General features: G+C 29.2%; 1 protein-coding gene and 1 long non-coding RNA gene across 3 annotated transcripts; one reads left to right on the top strand and one right to left on the bottom strand.

The window, feature by feature from the left end:
* Positions 1-374: 374 nt before the first annotated feature.
* Positions 375-15,908, bottom strand: LOC106347332 (extensin-3). Of its 2 annotated transcripts, none has more exons than XM_048782558.1 (3): positions 15,898-15,908; positions 827-2,092; positions 375-682 (listed from the first exon to the last, which is right to left on the bottom strand). In XM_048782558.1, exon 2 carries the CDS (start codon positions 2,062-2,064, stop codon positions 841-843), a length of 1,224 nt encoding a protein of 407 aa, XP_048638515.1. In that variant the 5' UTR covers positions 2,065-2,092; positions 15,898-15,908; the 3' UTR covers positions 375-682; positions 827-840. The 2 variants fall into 2 exon arrangements, with proteins under 2 accessions (XP_048638515.1, XP_013642307.1); XM_013786853.3 differs by lacking the exon at positions 15,898-15,908 and adding an exon at positions 15,565-15,577 and having other exon boundaries at positions 827-2,090.
* Positions 6,429-8,203, top strand: LOC125610273. Its single transcript, XR_007340334.1, has 2 exons — positions 6,429-6,552; positions 8,139-8,203. It is a non-coding gene; the product is annotated as an uncharacterized LOC125610273 (long non-coding RNA).
* Positions 15,909-16,259: the final 351 nt, after the last annotated feature.

Raw genomic sequence — 16,259 nt, forward strand, 5'->3', positions numbered from 1 at the left:
TTATTCTTTTTCCGATCTCAAAGTTTCAGATTATTAACTAAATTTTATATTAAGTTTGCGGGTCTGTTTGTTTGATGTGCAAGAAAGTAAAAAGACAGGAGTTCTCAAGATCAATGTGATTTTGATATGTCTTGGTGAGCTAAATACCTAGCTCACTAGAGCATATTGATCAGAAGCAACTTTACAAGAAATCAATCACACCCAACTCTCCTCTCACACAAACAGAAATTTCTCAGAAAATGAAGTTGTCACACTAATAGTTGTTACATTGAAGATCTTGGAGAATATCATTCTAATAGAGAGAGAAAATTTGAACTTTCTATACAGTGAGACTAGCCAACTTATTTTAGGAGTATGCTTGCATGCATGAGAAATTGAAGAAAAACAAACTTATATTAATTGGACAAAGCAAACTTGCACATGAAAAATAATCAGAAAGGAACAAGGCGTAAACTTACAAACGTTTCTATGACTACTGATTACGTGCATATTGATATGACCATTAGTTGATCAACACACACATATTTCAAATTTATTGCAATAAAACTTTTAAAATACGTTGGAAAAGATGAGAAAGCTTTCAATGCTTCGATTCTCTAGTTCAGTCTAGGTTTCTCTTATTACAATCACCAATAACGGTTTCCATCTTGTCTTTGTCTTCTTGTGTACATCGTGTTCTCACCTGCAAAGAATATATAATACACAATATAATTGCTGTGATGCATGCTTCCACATAGGATTTTACTTGTTAACTAAATTAACAAATAGATGTCGTAAGTATTGAGAAAGTATTTTACCAAAAAAAAAGTATTGAGAAAGTAATTACCGTGACAGAGAATTCTAATAGTGGTATGGAGGAGGAGGAGATTTGTAGAGGTAAGGATGGTGTGGGGGAGAGTAGTGGTGGACTGGAGGAGGAGGTGACTTATATACGTACTTTTTCTTGGGTGGTGGTGGGGAATGATAAACCGGAGGAGGAGAGTAGTGCTTAACCGGAGGAGGAGGGGATTTGTAGACGTAGTGCTTCTTTGGTGGTGGTGGAGAATGGTAAACCGGTGGTGGAGAATAGTGTTTAACTGGAGGAGGAGGGGATTTGTACACGTAATGTTTCTTTGGTGGTGGTGGGGAATGGTAAACCGGAGGGGGAGAGTAGTGTTTCACTGGAGGAGGAGGAGATTTGTAGACGTAGTGTTTCTTTGGTGGGGGTGGGGAATGGTAAACTGGAGGAGGGGAGTAATGCTTAACCGGGGGAGGAGGGGATTTGTACACGTAGTGTTTCTTTGGTGGTGGTGGAGAGTGGTAAACTGGAGGTGGAGAATAGTGCTTAACTGGAGGAGGAGGTGATTTGTACACGTAGTGTTTCTTTGGTGGTGGTGGAGAGTGGTAAACCGGGGGAGGAGAGTAGTGTTTAACCGGTGGTGGAGGAGATTTGTAGACATAATGCTTTTTAGGTGGGGGTGGGGAATGGTAAACTGGAGGTGGTGAGTAGTGTTTAACCGGAGGAGGAGGAGATTTGTATACGTAATGTTTTTTGGGTGGTGGTGGTGAATGGTAGACTGGTGGGGGAGAGTAGTGCTTAACAGGTGGGGGTGGAGATTTGTACACATAGTGCTTCTTGGGTGGTGGTGGAGAATGGTAAACAGGAGGAGGAGAATAGTGTTTAACCGGAGGAGGAGGGGATTTGTAAACATAGTGCTTCTTTGGTGGTGGTGGAGAATGGTAAACCGGTGGTGGAGAGTAGTGCTTAACCGGAGGAGGAGGGGATTTGTACACGTAGTCCTTTTTTGGTGGTGGTGGAGAGTGATAAACCGGTGGTGGAGAATAGTGCTTGACCGGAGGAGGAGGGGATTTGTATTCGTAGTGTTTTTTAGGTGGTGGTGGAGAATGGTAAACTGGAGAGGGAGAGTAATGCTTAACAGGAGGAGGTGGAGATTTGTATTGGTAGTGTTTAACCGGAGGTGGAGGAGAAGAGTAGAAATAGTTAGCGGTTGATTGAGATACGAAGGTGAGAGAGATTGTCAAGACAAGCAAAGTTGCTACTAAAGAGGCCACTGGAGACCCCATTGATTGTTTTGTTGCTTTGGTTTATGCTCTTAGAGTCTTCGCTCACACCCTTTATATAGCTGTTTTCAGTTTCACTTTTTGACATTGATATACCTCACTGTAAAATTGAAAATTAAGTAACGTAAAAATTACAAGCAGTTCTGTACAACGAACATATATTAAATATTATAGAGAACGAAGTGATATTGGTCTCTCCGATTTTCGTTATTGTTATTACTATCATTATATATATTACTCTTTTTTTAACATTAAAGTTTTAATTATCATTATATATTAAGCCGTCGATGATTGACATATTCTCCATGTTCGAACAACGTACTCGTGATTTTCTTATAACGTTGGATCTAGAGTCTCTTTCATCTGAAACCTTATGATTTTTACAAGCTCCTTTTGATACTTCTTTATAAAGACATTTTACTTGAGAACAATTATATAACAATGCCATAAACGCATATAAGTAATACTTGTAGAACGTCGTGATAGAAAATAGATGTTCACTTTAAGTTAAAAAGGTAAACAAAATTACACCAAAAAAAAAAGGTGAACAAAAGAGAATGGTCTCTGACTACGTTACATGTACAAACAACACTCTAGCAACACATGAAAAAATATTTTATTTAGCATGTTATACTTTTAGGACATGTAGAATTGTGTTCATATTTAAGATGTTACACATTTGTAGTTGTTCCACCATGTGAACGTCGAGCTAAAGCCAACGAATATAATTTCATGATATGATCCAAAATTTAATAAAAATGGCCCAACCCCTATATTTAGGATTTATCATGTATGTTACTCAACAAAGTTATTAAATTCTCTCCCCTTTCTACTTTTCCTTTTTCGGTTACATGCATCTGTTTTGTTTTTTTTTTTGTTAAAGTACATATGCATCTTCTTTTTCTGATATTTTCTTCTTGGCTCCTTCAATAAGTCCTTAATTATGAAAGATGGGAAAGGAATATCTTTACATTCAATGCTTTAGATAAAGTATTTGCAAAATTCATTTTGAGTACTCGAAGTCGAGGTTACTTAGTTTAACCATTTCCAATCTTGTTGAAGTTTGAGCTAGTATGATCTTCCTAATGCATAAACTGTTTTCGGCAATAAACCAGCCACATCTTTTCACAGATAGAAAAAAAAAAAAAAAAAAATCTTTTCACAGATAGAGTTGAATATATACGTCAATAATCGCATAGCGCTAGATTTAGCTAAAAGTGTTATTCGAACTCACCTACTTGCTAGTTGCTACTAGTCAAAGATGGTTACCACATCTATTCTTCATTTTTACTTTTGTTACGAAATGTAATCAATCCAATATATATTCTGTAAAAATAATGTAAACTCAATGTAATTATTCGTCTTTAATCAGACTGCGGTGTATACCAACAGTATTGCAGTTCACGCAATATTGGCCAAAGCCTAGAAATCAGTTTCTATTGGATATATATCCTTAATTAGGTATACCAAATTTACAATCGAGGTGAAAACTTCACAATTGAGTTTGTGTTTATAATAAGATACAATTATGGATATTATTGTGGACCTATATCGACACTAATATGAAACATGTAAACCTACATTAAATAACGTACGTAACATGTTCATCTAAAGCTTGAACTTACATCATTTTCTGCAGTCGTTTATATCTTTCTTTTCATCAACTACAATTAATCATGCAAGTGCTAGTTTTCTAATCACTATATTTTGTTCAAATAAATAACAGAAGGTATCTTTTAATAAGTATACGAATAAAATCAAATAACGCGTTGACTCAAGGCGGCTTGTTTGAAATGTAATAAGAGAGAACGTGGTCTGTCATACACACGAATATTGCTCCTGCCGGTGTCAGTGATTCTGTAATTTTCGATTTGGAGTTTTGCCTCACATTTTCTTTGATTAAGTTTAGAACACGTTTCCCCTCTACTACTTTTAGTTATATACTGTGAAATACGCAAGAGAAGAAAAAAGTTATTATGTAAGATTAACTAACATGAGAAAAGAAGAAGAAAAGAAGAATAGAATGGTCATGGAATAAAATGCCAACGTTCATCTACCGTCAAAATAAAATATAATTATTTAACAAAATGGGTCAAGAATCAAGATATGACAATAACAAAAAAGTCTAGATGACAAAAGTTGAATTATTTTGTTCGAATTGGATAAGTAACCAGCTAGATTAGGACATAGACAAATTAACAACTTCTTATTTCTTTAACATATGCTTGAAAGTTAACTCTCTTTTTTTTCTCTTTTTGCTTAAAGAAAGCTGACTATCTTGGTGAGACGTTAACGAATTACAAAAAGTAAACTAACACGACAATATTTACCTTTGATGTTAATATTTTACATATATAGTTAATACATTTAGATTCCTTTGTTGAAATGTAGCCAATATTTGATCCACTACGAAAGAAGACAGCTTTGGAGTAATATGGTTACATATTGACTAGATTTGCATCCAGAAGAGCATTTAAAGACCTCACGATAATATAACGTGGACCATTCTTTAACGTGTTAGGTACTTCTTAGGTTAAATTCGTTTTTTTTACTTTTCTTAATTATGCTTTTTATATTAATCTTATAATAACAATATTCTGCATGTATATATATATTTGTTAAAAATCGTTTAATGTGGTAAAAAAAAGTGTTGCCTCCAACGCTTGAATAGTATTTCTTATTAAACACAAAACCTAACTTCTCTTAAACGAATTCCAAAACAACTTTCCTCAAATTCTATATATAAACTAATTCTGGAGAAGTGAAAACTTTTAAGATTCATTTATAGTTTTATAATGAAATTAATGATTTTTGACATGGACTAGCTTAACATAAATTGTTGGAAAAGGAGAAAAAAAAAGAGCATTGATATATACAGTCCATAGACTTGATTATGATAGATATGAAGTCCATAATTCATTTATAGTTTTTAAAAATGCATTCGACCCCTAAGCTACTAACTACGTGTAATTTTGTTAATATCACTTAAAAAGAAAAGCACATAATTTATTTTTTTAATCAAAGTTCTTCTTCTTTATTCCTTTCCACAAGGGACTGTTTTGAATACAAGAAATTGAACTTGATGCACATAATTTCAGAGGATATGAAAAAGAAAGAATACACGTCGATAGATCAACCAATGTCAATACTAATAAGGGTGAATTTGTGAAATAAGTTTGGAATGAAAATTAAGTGCAAAGCATTGATTTTAACAGAATTAAGTATCTAACAATTAAATTTGATCTGAGCTGGTTTACCCTTTGAACTTACAAGTAACCGGTAAAAGAGAGATGGTGAAATGATATTGACAAGATGTATGGCTTAAACCCTAAATCCTGAAAGTTATACAGTCCAATTCCCCTACTAATAAACATACAGTATGTGATATGTAAGTATTTCTTGGAAACACGTACATAATCGTTATTTGTCGTAGACAGTTTTGTCGGGCCTCCGAATGTGTCCCAATATGCAATATATAATCACTGTCTTTTCAAAATAGTACGTATGTTATTACAGGTGATTAGTTCGACTGTAAATTATACAAATGTTTAATTTTTAATCAGTTGTATACTTATAATACTTATGGTTTTGAAAAAGACATTTGAGGTTTCTTTGAATTAATTGTAATCAATATGATAATTCAAAATATGACTTCTCTAAAAACTTTGAAGTTGGAGTTTGCACCATTAAGAGTAGAAAGAAAAAGTGTTGTACAAAGTACAAACTCATGTATGTATCTTTCAAACATTACTGGGACATGGATAAACATAAGTTGTAGACTTTTCATTTCTTAAAGGCTTAACTAAAGCCATATATAACAATACCAATCATACCTGTTAGATATACCCTCCAGTTAACTGAAACTGTTTAAATTAGGGAATATATCTATCATAATCATATATCACCAAAAGTATTTAGATTCGGACTTCCATTTGAGAACTAAATTTACACACATATATATAATGTTGAGACTACCAAACTTTTTAAAATGTTTTGTTAAAATGAAGGAGACCATCAAACTTGATGGAACAAAACAATAACTAATATCGAACCGCGGTTGGTGGTATTAGTTATAGAAGATAATTAATATGATCCTGATAAAATAATTATCAAACATAAGTGTCATTTTGACTGCTATGATGAAACTACTACTAACACAAATGTAAAACAACTCTTTTTTTTTTATCGTTTTTGGATATATAAGTAACTAGGTGACCGGCCCGCACCCTGTGCGGGCATAAGAACATGATCGGTCTGCACCCTGTGTTCTTTCTCGGTCCGTACTTCACGAGAGGGAACACAGTAACGTCAGTATGAAGAGGTAGATATTGTGTGTATGTATAATTGCAACGTCACAAAATATTTTGTGTGTTTACGAAGATACTTTCATTCAAAAAATGGAATAAATAGTGTATAGTTTTAGAAGTAACAGATTTTATATTATCATTAATTAGAATTGTATTGTATATGTTTCGTAATTCTTTATTTTAGGTGAATAATATTATTTTTCTATAAATAATAAACAAACATTTATGTAGACATATTAAAAGAAAATATAATAAAAATCAAAATATTATCCATAAATAATATAAATTATGAAGTACATTTCTCGATAAAAAAAGCAAATTCAGTTAGAAACTTGCAAAAAATTAAATAAATTTTGTAAGCAATTTGATGGCTTAATATTATTTGATAGATTTTTAAATTTTTAAATTTTATTGAACATGAAATAATATTAAATTGACATACCGTCATCGGTCTCCTAACTCATCACAACCCATCTAGCAAAAACAAAAAATAAATAATTGCAACAGTTTATTCATTTTAAAATTTGTATTTGAAAAAAAAAGTAGATTAAAATTACGTACCGTGACTACGAAATATTCTGAAAAACTTGTTTGTAGACAACATTCAATATTTTTGTCTGTGATTTTCCTTCTTTACCAGTTATTAGGATTTTTAATCCAGATCTCGACTTAATGATTTGAAAGTGAAACTTTGCCTTGCATTTTGTAAGTATTTTATAAACTATTTTAAAATTATGACAAATTTATTCTTTAAACAACGATAAATAATTTAAAAATAATATTAATAAACATTTTTGGATTTTGTAATATTTAAAATAGTTATTATATAATTATATTCGAACACAATTCATCAAGTAGAGTATAAAACTATTATAATTATCTTATATAAAATTTCGTTCATTGTATTTTATAGTTTATAAATATTAAAAGTAATAAATAAAATATTATTAATCTTTCTATAATACTTCCAAGGTAAAGTGGATGGCAGAGTCGATGAAAATGCATGTTAAGTTTGAAAATGCATGTTAAGTTTTTTATTTAAAAAATTAACAAAAAATTACATCCATTTTTTTAAAAAAATAATTAAATTAATGCCTTTTTAGTTTTAAATTTTTATGTCTAAATCTATTAACCATTCAATCTATTAAAATAAAAATTAGTTAACTGAAAGTTATATTATTAAATATAAGAAACTTGAGAAATGAAATTTTTTTTTTTTTTCAAAATCTAAATATCCGAACCCGATCTGAAATAACTGAATCCAAACTAAAAATACCCGAACCCGACCCGAAGTACAGAAATACCCGAACGGGTTCTACACCTCTATACCGAAAAACTCGAAAATCCAAAATACCCGATCCGAACCCGAACGGGTACCCGAATGCCCACCCCTACTAATTAGAAACATTATAATATTTTCTAAGCAATGTAATTAATATGATATCAACATGCACAAGTTTACTGTTTGAATAATAAGGAAAGTTTTTAATATTTGTCTTAGTTCTAAATCTTGCCCAATGCTAAACTAAATCGATAATTTTTATCCTCTAGCTATATATGGGCTTAACGAAATCGACAATAGTTTTGGGCTTGTCTACATAAGCGATTGATTAAAATAAATGAAAAATAAAATTCAAAAAAATCGACCAATAGAATTATAACAATTTTTCTGAGTAGCTCTATATTAATGTCATGTCAAGAGAAATCACTAAAGTGACTTCTCTTTTAATATATACGAGGATTGTATATGTGTCGTAATTCTTTATATAGGTGAATAATATTATTTTTCCATAAATAATAAACAAACATTTATGTAGACATATTAAAAGAAAATATAAAAAAATCAAAATATTATCCATAAATAATATAAATTATGAAGTACATTTCTCGATAAAGAAAGCAAATTCAATTAGAAACGTGCAAAAATTAAATAAATTTTGTAAGCAATTTGACGGGTTAACATTATTTGATAGATTTATAAATTTCTAAATTTTATTGAACATGAAATAATATTAAATTGACATACCGTCATCGGTCTCCTAACTCATCACAACCCATCTGGCAAATACAAAAAATAAATAATTGTAACAATTTATATATTTTAAATTTTGTATTTGAAAAAAGGTAGATTAAAATTACGTACCGTGACTACGGAATATTCTGAAAAATTTGTTTGTAGACAACATTCATTGTTTTTGTCTTCGGCATCTTTTCTTTACCAGTTATTAGGATTTTTAATCAAGATCTCGACTTAACTTTTGAAAGTGCAACTTTGCCTTGCATTTTGTAAGCATTTTATAAATTATTTTAAAATTATGATAAATTTATTCTTTAAACAACGATAAATAATTTAAAATAATATTAATAAACATTTTTGGATTTTGTAATATTTAAAATAGTTATTATATAATTATATTCGAACACAGTTCATTTTATTTTATAGGTTATAAATATTAAAAGTAATAAATAAAACAGTATTAGTCTTTCAATAATTTCGAGAATAGTTTCCATAAATTGTTATTTGTAATATTCGTTAGATTATATGGCAAGTGATGTTAAACGTCAATAAGTTAAACAATTCTTCCATATTTGGAAAACATATATATATATATATGACAGTTACAAATTCAATGGTAGAGTATGTAAACTCATGTTTTCTACCAGCGTGAGTTAGAACACCGCTGTATTTAAGAATCATAAGGGCATTTACACGTCTTTATTCTTCGCTTTCACCATCCCACTTCAGCGGCTTTAGTTGAACCTTCCTATATATCCCTGAGAAATTTCCTCCATGCGCCATTCCAAAAGGTTCTCTGCTGTGAGAAAATGACCTCATGAATTAAATAAAAACTGCATAATGCTAGCTTACTTACAAGATAGTATATTCAACAAAAAAATGATATAAGATAGTATTACTAAATGATACTATGTAATACTTTCCCGGACAATATTCAACAAAGAGAGAGAAAGTACTAAAGAACCTCTTCAAGAACTACTTTAACTTGACGAAGCTTCTCAGCATGTTCAATCAAGGTTTTCTGGATCACTATCACTCTCACGACCTGGTCTACATATAAAAAAAGGAAGACCATATTGTCGTTACCAGTATTCAACACATGGAAAAGATAGACCAAACATGCTTTTTGGAGACAAGACACAAAGAGTTGAGTTCAGGGTTCTAAAGATGAGGAGGCTTTGCGTCTAAACACATTTTTCTTAGCATACAAGCAGCATTGTCGTAATACCTTAATAGTATGAGAGGAGAGATTTGTGAATAATACTTTAAAGAATGAAAAGAGAATGTTTGTATTTTAAGACATTGGGTGTCTCCTATATATATACAGTTGATTTATTCTCATATTAATGATTTTAATATTTTGCACAATAAATAATAAAATCGTTTAAAGAAAGATATTAAATGTGTATTGTCAAAAAATGATTTGCAATGATATGATTTTAACTTGCGCAAGTAATCCATATTAGAAAGGTAAGTTATTAAAAACAAACAACCTAATTAGAAACATTAAAATATTTTGTAAGCAATATAATAAATATGATATCAACATGAGCAAGTTTACCGTTTGAATAATAAGGAAAGTTTTTAATATTTGTTTTAATTCTAAATCTTGTCCAAGGGTAAACTAAATCGATAAAATTTAATGATTTCAACTTGCGCAAGTAATCCATATTGTGAATAAGTGATTTGCATATTTAATGATTTCAACTTGCGCAAGTAATTTATATTAGAAATGTAAGTTATTAAAGACAAATTTTGTCAATAAATTATTTGCATATTTAATGATTTCAACTTGCGCAAATAATCCATATTAGAAAGGTAAGTTATTAAAAACAAACAACCTAAGGGGTGGGCACTTTACCCGATATCCGAAGTGACATCCGAACCCGATCCGAAAAACCCGAACTGAAATCCGAACCGAAGTAGCAAAATACCCGAACGGGTATTGAATAAGGAGAGATTGGATACCCGAACCCGAACGGATAATACCCGAACCCGAATGGATATCCGAAGATAACCGAACATATGTATAATTAACCTTATATTTTTAGTTTACATCTCTCATTTTATATAAAATATTTATATTGATACTACACATACTTTAAGTTCATATGATATACATACAATTACGAAAAAATGATTTGCTACTCACTTAAAATGCATGTCAAGTTTTTTATTTAAAAAATTAACAAAAAGTTACATCCGAAATTTAAAAAAAAATAACTAAATTAATGTCTTTTTAGTTTTAAAATGTTATGTCCAAATCTATTAACTATTCAATCTATTAAAAATAAAAAATTAGTTAACTGAAAGTTATATTTTTAAATATAAGAAACTTGAGAAATGAAAATTTTAATTTTTTTTTTCAAAATCTAAATATCCGAACCAGATCCGAAATAACCGAATCCGAACTAAAAATACCCGAACCCGACCCGAAGTACAGAAATACCCGAACGGGTTCTACACCACTATACCGAAATATCCGAAATACCCGATCCGAACCCGAACGGGTACCCAAGGCTAAACTAAATCGATAATTATTATCTCCTAACTATATATAGGCTTAACGAAATCGACAATAGTTTTGGGCTTGTCTACACAAGCGATTGATTAAAATAAATGAAAAAAAATTCAAAAAATCCAGCCAATAGAATTATAACGTTTTTCCTGAGAAGCTCTATATGAATGCCACCTCAGCAGAAATCACTAAAATGACTTCTCTTTTAATGTATAGGGGGATTTCTTTATTGATACCAATCCAGTGACTTGTACTCAAAATCCCATGTTGACAAGTTTATTCAGAAAATGAACAATTTTGCTAAAACTAATAAAAATATATATACTTCTATTACTAGTATTTATGTGCGGATTTGTTTTTTAATAATTCATTCAATTCATTATAACCACAAAAATTTATCATCGTAGAAGTTGGGAATTTAGTCATCGTCTATTAATATTAATTAATAAGCTTTCAAAATTATTAGTACTATTCAAATTTAACATCTTATATATTAAAATAGAAGTCACAACCTTGATTCATGTGTGATTTTTTTTTAAAATGGACCCTTGCTAGAAATCAATTATCATTCATTTATTACTAATAATATGAATTAATAATATATCATTCCTAATATAACATCGACTCCTAAAAACCTGGATTGGTTAACAAACTCACATTGATTCATGTGCGATATTTTTATTTGGATCATCATTTAAATTTTTTTATTAAATGTATTTCCTTAATGCTAATATATAATCTTTTAACTACTTAAATCATAATATAATTTGATATCTTTTTATTTAAAATATAAATATAAATATATTTTTTAACAAATGTTTGAAAAACATTATAAAAATATCTTAATTATCAAAAATTGTATATAAATAGTTTCACTAATTTTGTAATTAGTAATGAAATTAATGTTATTATACATTAGTATATATATACTCAGTTATCTTTTATAAATGAAAAAAATTATATCAAATTTTACTATTTTATAGTTATATCTATCATTTTATAATAAAACATTTTATTTAACTAAATATGATAAAATTATTTTAAACTGATAAATTAATATATTTTATTTTTACAAACATTAAAAATTTATGCTAGAAATAGAATATGTTGGTAGAACGGGTTAACATTAGTAAATTAGATAATTCATGTATAAAATTAACTTATCTTAAAACTTTTTTTTATATATATATAGTTATTATCTTAAATGAATAAACATAAAAAAATTATTGATAAAGGAAATCTAGCGCTTTGAATTACGGATCAGGATCATAATAATTGAATAAAAATTAATTTTAAAATATATATATAATAAAAATACCAAATATATGTGATGATTTGAAATAATCAATTAACTTACAACATGAAAATTATCAAATTGTTATATTTAAAATGATTATATAAATATATTCTAATTATGTAAAACATATATAAAAATGAAAATTAATACCCGCACGGTTGTGCGGGTCCAAATCTAGTGTACTAGTTTAAATTAAAAACTTTTCTTAATTTTAAAATTTGGAGTACTGCTTTTCCGTTTTAATGAAAAGCGTTGAGAGTTAATTATGGGACCAGGCGGCTTGGCTGATAATACTTCTTTTTATGATATTTTTTTCTATGGTTCATCGTATTGGTAATTAGCTTCTTTATTTGTAACATGGAAGAACTAATTAATGACTTAATGTATGTCCACTTTGAAAAGTCATTGTTTCAAGAATTAGAACAAACAAAAAATAATATTTTGGGAATTTAGGGCTCGATCTCACCTTCCTCCTCTTACCGGGTCGATCCGTTGTCTCTTATTAACAAAATCAACCATTGGTTAATTTGTTATCTAGATTCTAAGAGAAAAAAAATGTGTTTTCACCTCTTTGCCGAGAACCCAAACAACATACGATTCTAAGAATATAAAGTTTCTTTTTACATATTTTGCCGACAGTTGTAAGCACTTCTACTATTGCGAGAAAACATATATATGTTCAAATATCTCTTATGTGAAATCCGAAGTGTATGTACTACTTACAAGATCTGATGTAACATAAAATATATACGAAACAACATACTGCGTGAACTCATATGTTCGTTGTTCAAAAAATAAATCAATGAGAACAACTTCTAAAACATATCCAATGATAAATTTCTCCTAAGATCGGACTTAATCAACACTACACCTCCAACCTAAACCCTAAGATAATGAGACACATCTTCACACCAACACAAATGTACTTCCCCAACTCCAAAAGCTACGTGGCACCATCGTCTACTTTTCAAGAATCTACAGTGGTAGGCGATAGTGAAATGTAATTCCATCCACGATTATAACCATTTGACCACACATTTTCCCTCACAAAATTCATATTTCAAATAAATAAAAATATTACTAATTACTAAAGAAGAAGACAACGATATATAACAAATATTTACTTTTTTCCTTTTTCTTTTTGTTTTTTTTATCAGCTAGATTTTCTTTTGTCAGTAAAGTTAGTAAAGTAGTCAGGTCGGTAACTGTGGCCTGTGTGGAACGTCAGAAAATGCTGGGGACAACTATTATTACGTTGGTCATCATAGAAGCATTTTTTTCTTTTTGCTAAGACTGTAAATTTCATCAATGGTATGAGGTTGTTCTACAATAGTACTATAGTAGTAAACTTTTACAAGAGTTACCCTGGCAAAACGAAAGTAAATAAACAGGGCAACAATCAACAAAAACATAACTTCATTCCAAGAACAAACTCGAGGAGGAACTAATAGAGCAGAGAATGGATCATATTTTCATATCCATGGTCATAATTCATAAACAGCTGATCATAGTAAATTAGTAATAACATCATCTCAGAAACGGGACCTCTTCAACTTCTTTTAATACAGTACTCCCGTACAAAGAAATATTTATATAGTTCTCAAAAAAAAAATTATATATATATTTATATAATTTAGTTAAAAAAAGAAATATATGTATACCATATTCCATACATTCCGATGTTTTTGTATGTTTGATTTGAAAGAAAGTAATAGTTCGGTTTGAATGAAACAAATCAATGTAATTAAAAATTTGTCATTGTTTATTCATAAGATTTGGTTCCTAGACGTCACGATTTGGTTCTCTCTAATCCTTTTTCTGTTAATTATTTTATAACCTTTATTTTTTTTTGTGTGTAAAATGGCCATTGCTTTTATTATTATCATAGCATTATCTATTCAATTAATTTAGAGTCTTATTTCTATCTATTGTACAAAAGTCTATGTTAGACTAATTATAGATTATTAATATGTTTTATTTGATATATTACTTTAATCAATCAAAAATCTAATCTATTAAATCAAACATGATATTCTGAAATATATTCTCCTAAATCTCCCCTTTAAAATTAAAAATTGTCAAAAAATATTATTGTTTTAATTATTAAACTCTATAAATATGGTTACATTTTATTATTATATAGATATCCAAAAAAAAATTAAAGGGAATTAATATAGTTAAAATATGTTAATTAATTCTGCATAATAAATTGTTTAGTGAGCGTGACAATAAAACAAAGTATTTTATCAAACTCAAATTAGTAACATATATAATATATATTTATAAAAAATAAATGTAGATTCGAATCCCATATTATCAACATACAAACCCTAACATTTGCAATAATCTTCTGTCGATTTTGAAAATTAAAAAAAAAATTAAAAATTAAAAAAAACATATCCAGCGTTTTAACGCGGGTGATTTCCTAGTACTAAATTATTTCATGGAATAATGGCAATGAATTAAGTAGCTAGAGTTCATCAAATAAAAAATTCACATTTTGACAAATGTAGATGTCACTTTTTTCAGGAGAGTTCTAAAAATACTAGAAAGCGAAATTTTTTTAAAGAAATTTAAGAGGGTATTTTCCAGTGTAACATCTCTTGAAAGTATTTGTATTGTTCATATATATTGTATAACATACACTCTCATTTTTTGTTTAGTCTGAAACAAATTAGCAGTTGGGTTTGAATGAAACAAAATGGATGTAATTCAAAGCTCTAGTCATTGTTCATTCACAAGATATGATCTCTAGACATCATGATTTGGTTCTCCCTAATCTCATTTATTTTGTTAATTATTTTATAACTTTTGTTTTGTGTAGAATGGTCATTACTTTTGTTATATTCATAGTGTTGTATCAAATTAATTCACAGTACGTAATGGCAAATGAACAAACTAGCTAGAGTTCATGAAATAAAAAATTTCACATTATGAGAAATGTAGATGTCATTGTTTCCAGGAGAGTCCTAAAAATACAAGAATGCCAAAACAAAAATATTGAAGAAAGTTGTTAAGAGGGTCTTTTCCAGTGTAAGATCTTTTGGAACCACTCTAATTGGTATTGATTAATATCTACTATCATAAGTGAACAATATAATAATGTAGATTAGGTAGTAGTGTAGAACAGAGACTTTTCGATCCACTTGAACCAATATTCTATAAAATGTTCTAATATAATTTTTGTTTAACAACTTGTCTCTCTTCCTTCAATCATATAAATTCGTTAGGTCTCCTAACATTAGTCTTTGTTCGATCAAGAATATCTTCAATATAATGTTATATTACATGTCATTAAACTATTATCATGGCAGTGAATCAATTATTCAGAGCTACGTCTATTAATTATTATATTCTTCCAAACCAGTGGCTAAAAGCAACTACATTTTGGGAGTGAAAAACTTTTAGAATTTTGTTTTTAAAAACAATAAACTAGATGTAAATATCGTTCATCTGTAATTTATTTACTTATTTAATTTTTTTCAGTAGGTGATGTGAATACAATTCTTATCGAGTACGTTCAGCCATTTATGAGAAAGGTATAATTGATATGGGACAAAATCTGACTTCTAATGTTCACCACATATTATCCTCATCGTCCTCTTCATCTTAAACCTCTTGAATCTTTTACTCCGACTTTATAAATAATTACATATATATACATATATAAATATCTGTAAAAATTAACATATAGAACGTGCTTTTTTGCTGCTTTATAACATTCATAATTTCTTTACCCTACTATATACTATTTTGAAGGCTTTTCACTCTTATATTAGTTTATCCACTACACCAATCATATCAAAACGAGTAAGGGCATGTGCAATATACAGACTCAGCTTAATTACAAAATCAAATCTTGTCTCAAAAGTCGCAATCTACTGCATGTAAAAGATCGGAAATACAAAAGAGAAAAGATTGATATGTACGATTGTTACATTATTAACGTGGACATGAGCATGAAACTTCTTGATGATTTATGATGATGAACAATAGAAAAGCCAAAATAAATATGTTGGACACTGAAAAAAAGCATCTGGTCTTGGGATATGGAATATA

This window comes from Brassica napus, chromosome A6, assembly GCF_020379485.1.
Source record: "Brassica napus cultivar Da-Ae chromosome A6, Da-Ae, whole genome shotgun sequence".
Taxonomy (NCBI): Eukaryota; Viridiplantae; Streptophyta; class Magnoliopsida; order Brassicales; family Brassicaceae; genus Brassica; species Brassica napus.

Bases quoted from the DNA above. Each gene is read 5' to 3' on its own strand.
- LOC106347332 (XM_048782558.1), bottom strand. From the start codon at position 2,064: ATGGGGTCTCCAGTGGCCTCTTTAGTAGCAACTTTGCTTGTCTTGACA.